A 14,724-nucleotide genomic window follows, 5' to 3' on the forward strand; every position below is an offset into this window, starting at 1 on the left:
TTTTGTTCGACATGAAAACGTTTCTCTTACAAAACAATGTAGAAAAGGTGCTTGAGGTATTTTAGAAATTGTGCTTTCTGTGGTTTTATTTTATATAACATAGTTATTTACAATCAGTACATTCTCAGTGAAGTTCATTGTTTCAATGCACTGAGGTCATTTTGAACAAAAAATTGACATCCACGTTATTGTCAATATATGAATGCCGCAATTTGTTAACTTCCTAACATCGGTATCGGTATTACAAATTCAGTATCAGTCAAACTTTAGTTTTTCCCCTCCAGTTTTTCTGCTTGGCTCTAGCACTATATTTATCACTCAATAAAATGCTCCTATCCCACTTTTGCAGGCAGTATTGATGGGCTTGAAGGAGGGAAGAGGTTCATTTTGGGCCTCAGAATAGGTGGTTTCTGACGGGTCAATGTGTAATCTGTTCACGCTGTAATTCCATTCTCTTCAGCTCTACAGCAGAAGCACTGAGGTTTAATCAAGTCAGAAGTCATGTCTCAAGACTCCCACCGTCTCAAGGTGAAAACCCTGAGTCAGATCTCACCTACAGTATAAAGCAAGTTTATGAGCAGAAAAATGTTAACATCAGCACAGCCGAATGTCCAGCTGACAGAGGATGGAAGAGAGCTTGACATTAATGTTCAACTGCAGCAAAGTTTGTCTGAGGACGAAGAGATCAGGATAGCTGAGGTAGAGTTTCTCATTAAATTGGTGGACTGAAACTCTGTTTTAAAAGTCAAGCTGGAAAAGACATAATTCACCCTCAGATTCAGAGCTTTAATTGACAGCATTGTTAAAATGTTTGCACAAATTGTGAAATACCGGTGCATGATTACCCAGATGCATAAAGAGCAAGACAGATAAATACAAATGTATGACTGTTTTCGCAGGTGTATCTGAAATTAACCGCTTATCATATCAACGGGCTCCAGTTCATCAAAACAGAAAGGCCTTCTCCTTCAGTTGTCTCTGAAACAAATTTAGAGACGACAGCAGGGAGAATACAGCAGCTCCAGACTATCAGTTTCCCTGAGCGGTTCTTTGGTGTTTCAGATAAAAGCGTCTTCCCACTGCGTTGCCTGCTGTCAAAAAGCACTGATTCAAAGCTGCACACAGAAAGAAGGTGGACATTGATTTTTGGCCTTTGCTGGATCGAAGCCCAATGGTGTGACACACTAACAACAACTTATTGTTTGTGTGTGTGTGTGTGAGGTGAAGTGCACTATTGTGGACAAGCATGTGTGACATTTCTGTTTTCTGATGTGTCGGCTGAGTGTGAAACCACACATAAAGTTCACGTATTACCTTTGTGACAACCAACAAATTCTAAATTTGAATATCCTGTAGTGTTTTCTATCATGACACAGCATCAGTACACCAACACAATCAAGTGGCACTGCAGGAAATCTGCCTATGAAGCCCTCCCTGACGCTATCATCCATCTCAAATGATACGTGCAATACATCACATCAACCAAAAGGTGGTGCTCTGCTTCTCCTTTGTTCTCCCTCACTGCACTGAAAAGCATGTACGTAAGGAGAAAGTGTGGGTTGAATCAATTGAAAGAAAAATGACACTAAAAGAGGAAAAAGGATAGACTTGAAGAATATATATGTATCTGTAAGGGAAAGAAATGTTAATAGAGGATTAAGTGGCATTGCAAACCACTTCCCTAACAGACAAGGATAAGACCTGGAGGAGAAAAGCCGAGGGTGGTTGGCAGAACCTCTGCACCCATTACTTCCTGTGTGCAGAATACCAATGAAGAAGGACACGACGCAGGCAGCCTATCAAAGCATCCTCTCATTCCCTCACATTTCCACTGACCGAAGCACAAACAGCAAGCCTGACAGGTAGAAGTTTGTACTACAAAAAGCTGTTGATGAACCAAATGTCCTCATCAAACAAAAACAGTTTCTATTTATAGTCACCATGTTTTGTGTCAACACAGACAGCATCTCTCTTTATAACAAGGAAGGACACTGCGCTGACAGATACTTAATAATTACGTGCTTTTAAGTGCTGTTGAATGATAATCTTGTATCTCCACAAACACCAGCTATTTGAATGTTTTAACCGCAGTTTGTTTATTTGGCCTCTCGGCGCTACGCTGACATTCTGTACACGTCATCCATTCGTTCATTCAAGTATTCGTTTCATTCCTTTGTGAATCCATCCGACCACTCGCGTCCATAAAATTGCTCATTCACGCTTTATTCACACTCGTTCATTCATCCATTCATTCACGCTGACACCAAGTGCAGTCTGATTATATTTTGGCTTGGCTGTTAATCCATTCATTCATTCATCACAGTTGCTATTTAAATCCGTGTGAAGCGTCAGCCGTTACCGTTCATTAGATTATGTGTAGATCATATTTTTATCTTTTTTTTTTTATTTATTTTTTTTAAACAAACCAGACTGAACCAGAGCCACGCTTTCTGTTAAAAAAAACAAAACACAGAAGTTTAAGTTTCTAGCTTGGGCTGCACCGTAAACCTGCAGCATCACGAGTCCTCAACATGATTTCACCTCAATGCTGACGGTGACTGCCTCTGCAGTGTGGACAAAGTGTGAGAAACTATTTACTCAAATTCTGCAAAACTTTTCATGCACCATAAGGATGTTCCTGAACTTGATAGCTCAGACAGGAGGCTTTTAATGTACATTTTTATCACTTGCTCTAAAAAGTGTAAATGTAACTGTTGATCTCACAAAATGTCCTCAACAGATTTATTTTTGCAACAGATGCTGACATCCAGAGGGACTTAGAGTAAGCAAGCAGGTTGAGTTCAGCATCTTTCCATATAGCTCAAAATGATACTGTAGGTTCCTATTGAAAGTGGGATTAAACCTTCTGGTTCTTTAACCCACACCACACCTTTAGAGGATAGGTTTGCATTTTTTCAACTGTACATATAAACAATACTTTTACATTCTCACATGTAGATTGAACAAGTTGTTGGTCGCTGTTATTGATCCTCCTTGATCAAGTAGGTATCTTCCAAAGTTAATCTTTTTACTACAAAAGTAGGTTTGGTAGAAGTTTTTCCAGAGCTGTGGTGGAGGTATAAAAATCAATTTTGTGCATAAAACCAATGTCAAATTTAGAAGATACAAACCTGATTTGATTTAGTGCACTTGCTAAAGCCCAATTTTAGCTTCTGATGAAAGAAATCAAGGAGTGCAAATTTTAAACCCCATCTCTTATACTGGCATCTCATTGGGATGGATCTATTCATGGCCAGTATGAAGAAAAGGAAAGACCTCTATAATTTTCTTACATGCTGCAGAAGTTGTATTAAATGTGACAAGATGGTTGGTATCTGCCAACCTCAAAACTTGAACCCATGCAAAGGTTTCTGCATAGGTTTGTGATGCCCCATTTGACATTACACTCATTTCCCTAATCTCTGTAACAGAGGCAGGGAGTGAAATGAGAAGCATTATATAAAAAGAAAAGACCAGAATGTCCCTAAGAAATCCGTTAAGACATCCAGTGTTTGTCCGGAGTGTCTGTTTATGAGATCATGTGGAGTTGCATGTAACTTGTAGTCAGAGAAAAAAAAATCACAATGATTCTAAACAAACAGAATGTCATCCACAGTGAAATCCACATTGACTATCAGATAATAAACAGCTAAAAGGAAGGCTATTTTTGGGCAAAGCAGTGATTTGTAAGGGGATAAGCTTTAGGGTGTACGGGTGGGAATAACACATTGCAAATGTAATTGCCACTCTCCCCATCGTCAGGCAGCTGTTGTCAACGCAATCAAACGGCTGCGAGAAACGAGGTGAGGTAAGCAAATGCAGCCTGCAGCGCCGGAGATGGCGGTGACTCTGAGATAAACAGATTCTGTCGAGGAAGAAACGTCTGTCTGGGCTTCGGATTTAATATTCAGCACGGCGCCCGCTCTGACTCACAATTGCATATCCATCTAAAAGGCTGAGCACCAACGCAGCAGAAAGAGGCAGAGGGGAGAGAAGGGAAGGGAAGGGAAAAAGTAACAGGTATGACAGTTCAAAGGCTGATGATAGACCTGGAGGGGAGAGAGCTGTTTGGTGTAAGGGACATAATGGGGGCGGGGCAGGATGCGGACCTTGAGGAGAGAACGGGGTTAGAGGAGGTAATGGGACAGATATAGCGGTGAAGGGACAGCAGCTAGAGAGGCCTAGAAAAAGGGAACAGAGCCTGGAGAGATGACATGATAGGAGAAAACGGTTGTTTATAGAACGCGGTGAGGAGAATCGACGCCACGCAACAGACATGACAGATGAGGAACGGAGGCGAGGGAGGAGACCGGGGTTTGAGTGACGGATATGACAGAGCAGGGACAGACGACACAGAGATGGTAGACTTCAAACAACAGACATGCAGATGAGGGACAGTATCTAGAGGAGAGAGCAGGGTTTGAGTGACGGATGAGATGGGAGCGACGCGTAACTTGCTCGCGAGGTAGCGCTCGGTTTCATGGATGTGACAGTACAAATGGTGTAATCTGCAAAAGATGAGAGACACAGAGTGGACAGGATGAAGACAGCAGCTCGTGCTGGACTTGTTACTCTGAGAAGTTACAACAGCATCATTTCCTTTCCAGGCTACCAAAAGAAAACAAGTGCAGATACAGATAGGATGTCCAACTGTCATCTCACTGGAATATTTATACCTGCACAAACACAACTGTACTGCTGTTCCCATTATCAAATAGTGGGAGTTTGTCCATCCGGGTGGAGTTAGTCCTAATTATCCGCTGACAGGCGCTGGATGCCAAGAGATGGTATCAGCTCTATAGTCGAACAAATCTCCTTCCCTCATACATTACAACATAGCCATGCTACAATGAGCATTTGATAATCAATCTTTGAGGTTTGCTCTTGAATTTTAAGGTACTTTTTTTAAACCTGAAAAGATCCGATAGGGAGTCTGAAAGGACTTCAATTTGATGAGTCCATTCACTTGTAGATTCACATTTGATGAAATGCTGCTTAACCTTATGAACCCCTTGGCTATATTCAGGGTGCACTACGCACAAATTCAAACAAGACTAGTGGGTGTAACTATGAATACATTCATGTTACTTCAAACTATTTTTCTTGCCAGCAATTAACCGCACAGACGAGAAATTAGCAGTGGTGGAAAGGTCAAGTCGTAATGATTCATTTGCTATGCGCTGCACCGCGCTGTGATAAATACTTCCTGCACAATTGAACCAAGAGGAAGGGATGTGAATTTGAATGCACTGTGCATCTCTAACCCTCTGAGGTTAACCTTGTAACTTGTGGGAGCAGGGTTACCGCTGAACTCAAATTAACTGTTATATTCCTCATAAACAGGAAGAGTTGTTATAATTGTACAAATACATGGAACATTTGTGAAAGCTCTGACAGTGTGGTTTATAGTGTGACGTTTATAGAAATGGCAGAGGCCATGGAAGTTCATTTTTCATTGGATGTTAAGCTAATATACAGAAAGTTTTGCCATGTAGAGTATATTTTTATAACATAGGATAGTTTACATCAGAGGAAAATCATCTTTTCTCGCTCTGCCTTTGTATTTCCTGCAGTACATTCCTGGCCAGTTCGCTAGCTAAATTGTTAGCGTCTGTGGCTTCTCGATTCCGGTGTCGTAACCACAAGGTGACGAGTTTCATTTAAAGGTATCATTAGACTGCATGTTCCCTGCAAGAGGCACCCGCAGTTCCTCAAATGGCCACTTGAGGCTGGTTTCAAAAATTAATCAATCCCCACAGACCCCCATGTTAAAATTCCCATCTTTACAGCAGAAATAAACATGTCTACAGCCTCTTTTCCCATTTTTGGATCAGCCGGGAGTGAGGTTGAATCAAGTGCTGCCAAAATGAGCGACCCAACTTAGCTTCATAATTGCCAAACCTGTAGGTGATGTCATAGATAATACATCCATCTTTTAAATAACATCCGAGGTTCCCTGCCCTCTGTGCCAGTTTGTTATTTGAACTCTGTGCAAACCTATCCAGCCTTTATTCCCCAGTGATTGTCGTTCTGGGTTTTGCTCTCTTGTTTTTTTGCCTCTTCCTGTTCCCCCGGATTGTTTTCCTGCCCAGCTTGAACCTTTTGTGCAGAAGCATCTTCAGTAAAGACTTCTGCTTTTACACACTGTTTTGGAGTCTGGCTTTTTGGTCCTGTCAGTTCTGCTCTATAGAGTTATGGTTTAGAAATTAAGATGTCAACACTTGAATTATTTAGACAATAATGTCAATTATTATATGAAATGGTAAGAAGCAAATTGTACTGTAAATTGCATTACTATTTAACTCTGGTGTTTCAGTTGTATGCTTTCATGTTGTGCCTTTAGTTTAATTTGTGTATGTAAAGGCAAAAAGACTCCAATGATAAAATGGACCGGCTTGCTGAATTGTTAGTATTATACACGTTTTGCAGAGCGTTCATCATCTGACCGCGTATCATAATGCAGATGCTGATGCCTCCTGGGCTCCAAAAATATTTTAAAAAGCTGTTTCTCTAAGTTTTCAAAGTTCCTGGGATTTCATCCAAAAGCAGAGTGCAGCTCTTTAATATTCTCCCCAGAAGCTCTTAATTTCCAACATCTTATCTGCTTGTGCTGACCTCCAGATATTCAAACACAAGAGTGAAACAGCTGTTCAGGATACATTGGAAGGGAATCCAAATTTTCTGAATATAACACCTCAGCATTTGGCACATTACTAGAAAAATCCAACATGGACTTCTGAGAACAAATTTGGAAACCGTTCAGCTCCACGCATCACCAATTTGCCAAAGTGACAGAGCCACCATTATGCAGATCAATCGATGTGACCAATCATTGTTCGACTAATCAATCACTTCAATGACTCTGCTGCCCGGCTGTGACTGATGGGACAATGAAAAGACAAATCTTGAGAGCAGGGACTCTTGGATTGACAAGCAGATGGGCTGATTGAGCCCAGATCTACAGGGATATTGATAGATAGCTGCTGAAATGTACTTGGGCTGACTGTAGGATTGATTTGTGTAGTTGTGTCGGTGGTGGCATCAATAGTGTTTCACAGTGTCTCTCCCTGAATTGTCCTTCCAATCATTCACAGCGAACAGGAATGACTGGGAATCTCCTTTTTGAAGATAAGCCTTTAAATCAAGCGTCAAGTCACTGCAGCTAATCATACACTGCGAAATGTCTGCAATCAGTTAGGTTTCAGTTGACCATTTGTAAAATCCTTCCCTCGGACTGTGATTGTCTAATTATAGCTTAGCAGCTGTAATTGGTCACAGCAGGCCTTCACATGTTTCTCCACATTGTTTCACGAGGCGGTGTGCACAAAGCTGCAGTGACAGAGTTATTCTGCATTTTTTTACATATATAAACACATATATATATATTTACAAATATACAAGTGTTAGGAATGGACTAAACTGTCCTTTTGCCCTGATTTACAGATGGTCACTAATGCCTGGCTAATTAGTTTCCTCCGGTAGAGGAATGACCTTACTTACCTCCAAGGCCAGTTGTTAGCTTATCATTAGCTAACTCATCGATTAGATGAATCAAGTGCTGGTTTAACATCAGTCCCAGGTCCTATCAACTGCCACAACAAGTTTTATGGCCATCTTAGCAACCTTGTTCTGCTCTGTATTGGATTAGGGGAAAATGACTTGATGGTCACTTTGACAAACTCAGCAGTTTATCCTTAATCTCCATGAATCATACATTTCAAATAAACAATTTTTTTTTTAAATGTAACCCCAAAGTACATGTGTATCTCTATAGTTGAGTCACTTTAGTATCTATAACCCAATATTGTTCATATAGTTTACAATTGAACTATGTTATGTTAGAAAGAAATAACAGTTTCACATTACATTCATTCTCATATTTTACTGCAACATTCTGGAAAAATAGTTTCACGCTGCAATATGAGAACATATTACTCCTTTACTTCCATAGATTATCAGCTACGCTATAGACATTCAGAAATCCAGGTTTGGTTGACCGAATATCAGGTATGTATCTATAAAATGCATATTTAATTATTATTGAATTCTCTTTTCTCTTCTCTTTTTAATACAAGCAGGTAATAATATAAAGTCAGCTAGAGAGGGCGTTATCAACTAGCTCATGTTGCTCAGGTTATTGCTAGTTAAGTGTTAAATTCTGCCTGTGACAGTTGTCAGAAACAATCAACACAGAAATAAGAAACCTGCTTTGGTCCAATTATATTTGACGTCAAGGAGCCATTGCTTCAAAAATGTCCTTGAACCATATCGTTGTAAACAACATGTAAACATGTGCCACGCCAGAACAGGAAGCTCTGTGAAAAGGGTGCTTACAAACATCCTGTAAACTTATGTGACTGACCAACGTTTGACCAGTTTTACCTTGACCAGCTCCTTCTGAGGCCAGATCTGAATGGGCTCCACCTGCTGGGGCGTCTGGGTCTGAATGCCGTAGGTGTTCAGAAAGACCTGCAGTCTGAAGACACACATACACAAAATGACAATGTTAAACAGAAAACTAAACAAACCACACCACTACTCTGCCTCTGGTGTCCTACAAAATTAAGACAATGAAAACATATTAAAAAGAAAAAATTCAAACTGTTTAAAGCACAAGATTTCCTTAAAGATTTATATATTTTGAAAGTTAAAGTAACGTGTTCTATTCAAGATCCCGACGACATTATTTTTCTTATACTTTTAACTCCTAAAAGGTAAAAAAAAAGCTAAATTTGATTATTCTATATCTGCGCTGTCAAAGTAGGTCTTACATTGGTCAAATTTGTAAAGAACATTACTCCACACTGCTCCCACAGGTAATTAGTGGTTGTAAGTAAGCAACATGTTTGAAGCTTGAAATTTTCATTTTATTTAACCACGTGTCATATTTGTATAAACATATAAACTGTCAAAGATAAGACTCCGGTATCTCAAACCAGTCCACATCCACGTCTGCACTTTATTTAATAGCAAAGAGGTATTTATAATAAGAGGCAGGTAATACACACAAACTTAAACATAAGAGAGTCTCCTGGCGAGACAAGTCTGGCCAATAGATTCTACACCTTGATGCTTCTGTCATTTTATTAACTCAACCTTTACTTCAGGTGAACATCTCCTCAATGAGGAAGATAGCTCAGGTGAATCATTTGCATAAAGATGGTTACCTAAAAAAAAAAAAAAAAAACTACTGACCTATATTCATGCTATATTCATGCTGTCCTGTTTGTCCAAACTCCTAAAATCGCAGGTCAGCTTCGACCTACGTGGCCCTCAGGCACAACCATCAGGCTTTACATCTGGTCATAGCAAAATAACTGCTGCAACTGCTGTTGATGATGACACTGTTAACTCCCTTGATTAAAAAAAAAAGAAGCTATATTGTGCTACACTCTTCGTAAATCTATACAAGGCTTTGATTAAACGCTGCTTTCTTTCTGTGAGTTTTGATGTTGTTTCTGCTAACAACTGGTTCAAATCATCTCTTTGCCTTGAAGTCTAAATTGAACTGGACTGAGCACACTAGTAAATCTTTTGGACAGATGACCTCACATGATCTTTCAACAATTTTTGATATATTGCAGACTTATACTTGAATCAATGACTGCAAGCCTCCCAGTCCCTGAGGCAGCAAAACAACCCCAAAATATAATAGTACCACCTCCATGCATCACAGTTGGCATGCGGGTCTTGTCTTCAAAAACTGTTTGGGTCTGCGCCAAACATCTCTATTGTTACTGTGACCAAAACAACTCCATCTTTGATTCTTCTGTCCAGAGTACAGTTTTCAAAAGGCCTGATCTTTGCCTGTATGTTCAGTGGAAAACTGTTTTCCTCCAATGGTTTTTTTTGGACAGTGAAAGCTTTTTCCTGGCATACCGCCCAATCAGGTCAAATTTGTGCAAACCCTCTCTGATTGGAGACTCAGACACTTTGACAACACGAGTTGCAATAGTGACCTACAGATGCTGGGATGACATTTTTAAAGACTTATTTTTGCATCAAACAGTCAGTTCTTGGTCTGAATTTGGTGGAACAGCTGGCCCTTGATACATAGAACGTCATTTCAAATCTACACCTCCTGTTGGAGATTTTCCTTCATTTCAAATCATTTCTTTTTCTCGCAGACTTATCCACGACCTTTTTTTTGAAGGCCCTCGAGAGCTCTTTAGGCATGATGAAACTATTCACTTCTATAGCAAAGTAACTCAAAATGTCAGATGTTTAAATTAGACAGGATCCACCTGTCTTTTCCTAAGGATGTTCTAATCATTTGCATCTAATCTGCAATCCCTGATTCACTAGTTCATGATTTGTTTGAGGGTGTGATAAATATATTACTTTTTTCATGTTACAAATCTATTGTTTTTATTTATTTGAAATATAAAAATTACTACCGAAGCAATTTTTTGTTTGAACAGATCACCTTTACTAACAAGCCCTACTTCAAAGAGGATAAAACATTTGCTTGGCCAAATATTTAAAAAGAACAATGTATGTACACATACTGACTTTTTCACTGTAAATCTTTATCTCAGTGAGGTTTCCTGAGTAAATAAAGTTTAACTAACCAACTTAATTTAGAAATTTAGGCATTTTACACAGCTATTGCCCATTTGAAGCTAATCAGTGGCTCCCTTAACTGCAGTTTGGGAAATAAACATCCCAAACTGATTAATTTATATCAGCCCAATAATACTGAAACAGTTTTACAACAGTAGAATCTCCCTAGAAATATACAACAGACTCTGTTGACCCATGAATCTTTCTGTGCAGATTTATCTTTTTGAAAACCTACTATGGGGCCAGAACAGTGACATTAAAGCCCAAATAGCCTCATGATCTACAGCTTAATGAGTCTGTAGGTGTTGAAGCCACAGCTGTGTCGATACAACGTTAATAAATCTATTAACCATGTGTTCCTGTAAATATTTAACTCACATAAATTAATTCTATTGAAGATCTTTATCTATAGAAAGCTTCTATGCTGCCTGTATTGAAGCACAGTGTTCATACGTAGGAAAGCAGAAGTCAACTTCAGTAAAAAAGATGACATGGGAGACCTGACAGAGACTTGCAAGCAGCAGTAATTTTTGCTACAGGTTAACAATTCACAGAATCATTTGACCCAGTTTAACACGTGCAGGCCCACACTCTCACCCATGTATTCAAGTGTGCAAACCCATGGACACATGTAGTCATAATGACGAGAGTGACAGATGATGGCAGAGGTCAGGCCGAGCTCCAGCTTTCAGTGCGCACCACAATTACAGCGCTAAAAGAGCCGGCGAGGAGAGCTGAGAGGAAAATAACCTCGCTTTATGGCCTGCAACACATTAAGAGACACACATATGTACACACACACACACACACACACACACACACACACACACACACACACACACACACACACACACACACACACACACACACACACACACACACAATTACCTCTGGCTCTCAGCTACCAAGGCCACGTGAATCACAACGTCGTTTTCTATGGGACCCTGTGAAAGAGACGGAGAACAGAGGGATTAATGCAGAATGAGCCGCCATTCTGGGACATGTTGCATCAGTGGTGGTTTTAAATGGCTCTGTGTGTTTTCTTCCTCTGAAAAAGCTGTAAATGTTCACTGGAACTATTGCAAACCTGTTGAATCCATACTGAAGAATTACAAAGGTTTAAATTCAAGTGCTTCTTCTCTTATTTCTCAGTCCTATCTGAACCTATATGAGCAAAGATGGAAAGAAACACACACGGCTGTTTTTTCAGCGAGATGAGTTTAAATGATATGAAATGGAGAAGTAGGAAACAGACATCAGATTTTAATACTGCCCAATACATATTGTGGATTCAAGCTTTGTATTGTTGGATTTGATGACAGAAATCCAAATTATATGTGCTGTGGTCACAGGGAGTGTCTGATTGGCTGACCGGTTTCTTCTAAAATCCTTAAAATTACGCATTAATATTTTCCTTATTCTAACATACTTGTAAAAATATTGGTGAGGGACAAAGTAAACACAAAATACAAAGACCGACTCAGCAGCACGGTAAACGGTAGGATTCTCTACAACATTTATTATTTATCATATACTTGGACACCTTATTATCTATTTCTAAACACTGCAACAACACAGCTGGACAATCGTCACAAGATATGCAGCAATCAAACTGCATAAATACTAAATAAAGATACATGCAGTCATGACTGGCCACAATACAGCAACACATCAGCCATGTAGCCTGCAGTGTGAATGCAAAGTGAAAGAAAAAATAATAAAAACTGGGAGAGACTCGAGACAGAAAGAGGAAAGAAACATTTGAGGTTTTTCTCTGCAGTTTTGTCAGAACCTTGGGCTTGAGGACAATCAGGGAAAACACAGGCAATAGACATTGTTTGTTTACTGGAGCATAAACCACATAGAAATGAAGCAGAAAACACTGAAAGAGACAACCTGAATATTTCAAATTTTCACCTCGTTCTCTTTATTTTTGGTTTCAAATGTAAATAAATTAAACATGCAGTCAACTTATCCTGGGTTTACAAGTCTGTGTAACAGTATTTTGATACCTTACAGCTTCTAAAATTCGCATGTATGTGTCTTCCTCCCATTACATTTACTTATGATGCTTTATGTGTGTTAATAAGTGTGCATTTCTTTCTTCCTTTTCTCTGGCTTTTCTCTATCCCAGAGTTGAGGATATTGTTATATTCATGCGCATGTCAATGTCTCTCTATGTGTGTCCTTCAGTGCCTTTCATCTTCTCGTTTGTGATTTGCAGAAGTCCCATTTAGCTGTGTAATTCATATGTGTGTGTGTGTAAGTGAATTGTGAGCAGAGTCGATCATCTTCATTACATGGGGTGACTATTCAGGGACATTTAGGGAAGCAGGCAGCAGCATGTGACTCACAGGAGCAGCGGCCTTTCATCTCGCTCTTATTGTGAGGCTGGACACACACACACACACACACACACACACACACACACACACACACACACACACACACACATACACACACACAAATACACAAATACACAAATATACAGATGCATACAGTACATGCACACACAGAGAACACGGGACACTGATGCTGGCGTGTGCAGAATTATAGTCAGTGACAGAGACGGAGAGCAACACACACACATGTAAGCCAGCGTCATGGATACACACACACACACACACACACACACACACACACACACACACACACACACACACACACACACACACACACACACACACACACAATACACACATCGAGAAAGCTGGGAGCCATTTTGTTTCGTTGATAAGAGCTGGTTTTAGCCTGCAACCTCGTTATCATCAATCAGAGAGTAGAGAGAGAACAGACAGAAGGCGGTGGCTGAGTGAAAAAACAAAAAAACAGACAGCTGAACACAAATCTCGCCTGATTAATAGGGGAGGAATAGCTTCTAAAATGCTGCAATGCAACTCTCTCATTAGCGCTGGTCTCTGAGCAGACAAAGGACTCATTTGGTAAAGGAGAAGATATGGAAATGTATAATGGCGACACAGGCGATATGTACTCCTCTGTCATCCTCTCTGCTCGGCAGTCGACACACGACTGTGCAACCGCAAGGAGGAAAATGAGATGAGCCCTCAACTGTTTCTTTAAACAACCTTTTCAGAGGCACCCTAAAAACATCAATGTAGTGTGACCGAAATGCTGTAGAGTCTCAGGGAGAAGTAAAACGAAAAGATGTGTCGTTTCCGCCACGGGGGACTCCAGAAGGTAGTTAACAATTCATATTGAACCCTGGATGGACCCGGTGTTGCCGCCAACACAACTCAGACCAGATGTGATGGTTGAAAGATCTTTGTAGCACTCCAGGGAATTAGATTTCAGACTGATGAAGAAAAGCTCGGAGAAAAAAAGAGTTATGATTGAAATCAGGTCATTTCATTTGTGAAACTTTAACCAAACATTACAATGCACAGAACAACGGGAAATAAAACAGAGGATCGATGTCTAAATGTGTTGACTGAAGCAGATTCAATGAAAACAGATGTGCTGTTTACTTTTAGACATGCAAAAAATAAATCTCACATTCTTTTACTCCACTGGATTCTTCAAAACATGAAACCTACATGCTAACCCATCAATACTACAAGTCCAGTCTGTTTCTCTTGGGTGATTCTACCTGAAAGCTGGAAAGATGACACGACAGTCTTGTGTAAAGTTGAGTAAACCAAAAAAATGAATTGCATCACTTCAACAAGAAATCCCTCCTGAAATGCTCTCAAGATTACAGATTGATTTTTAACAGCGTACGGTATCTGTTGTTACCACAGTGGGGATTGAGCTGTGCTGAGAAGGTATGTTTACTGTGACACAGCCAACCAGAAAATGCACATACAACAATAAAAGCATAGAAAATTTGGCCCACCATAACCTTTAGTCAAATATTCTTCTTAATTAAAGTGTTTCTATGTTTTTGTTACCTTAAAATGAGCCATCATCTCTACATAAGTCCTCCTCCACAGAGCCCCATGTTGCACCGCCATGTTTCTACAGTTGCCCAGAACGGACAGACCAAACACCGGATCAAGAGACGGCCTTTTCAGTTTTTGGCGAGTTCCCAGGCCAACATAGATCATCTTAACCACTAGGAAAGGGAGGGTGATGGAAAAGGTAAATGGACTGCACTTATATCGTGCCATTTTACCTCAGCGGTTTACAAACTGCTTTACAATT

General features: G+C 39.9%; 1 protein-coding gene across 4 annotated transcripts in view; it reads right to left on the reverse strand.

Annotated features, from left to right (window-relative positions):
• phkb (phosphorylase kinase, beta) overlaps positions 1-14,724 on the reverse strand; it is a 118,479-nt gene that overhangs the window by 24,416 nt on the left and 79,339 nt on the right. For all 4 annotated transcript variants that reach the window (XM_069173444.1, XM_069173445.1, XM_069173446.1 and 1 more), the window contains 2 exons: positions 11,452-11,507; positions 8,383-8,476 (listed from right to left, as the gene is read on the reverse strand). In XM_069173444.1, coding sequence (XP_069029545.1) covers positions 8,383-8,476; positions 11,452-11,507 — 150 coding nt within the window. The remainder of the gene's footprint in view (positions 1-8,382; positions 8,477-11,451; positions 11,508-14,724) is intronic.

This window comes from Embiotoca jacksoni, unplaced genomic scaffold (genome assembly GCF_022577435.1).
Source record: "Embiotoca jacksoni isolate LCO1_2020_lvr unplaced genomic scaffold, fEmbJac1.0.p SCAF_6, whole genome shotgun sequence".
In the NCBI taxonomy this organism is placed as follows: Eukaryota; Metazoa; Chordata; class Actinopteri; family Embiotocidae; genus Embiotoca; species Embiotoca jacksoni.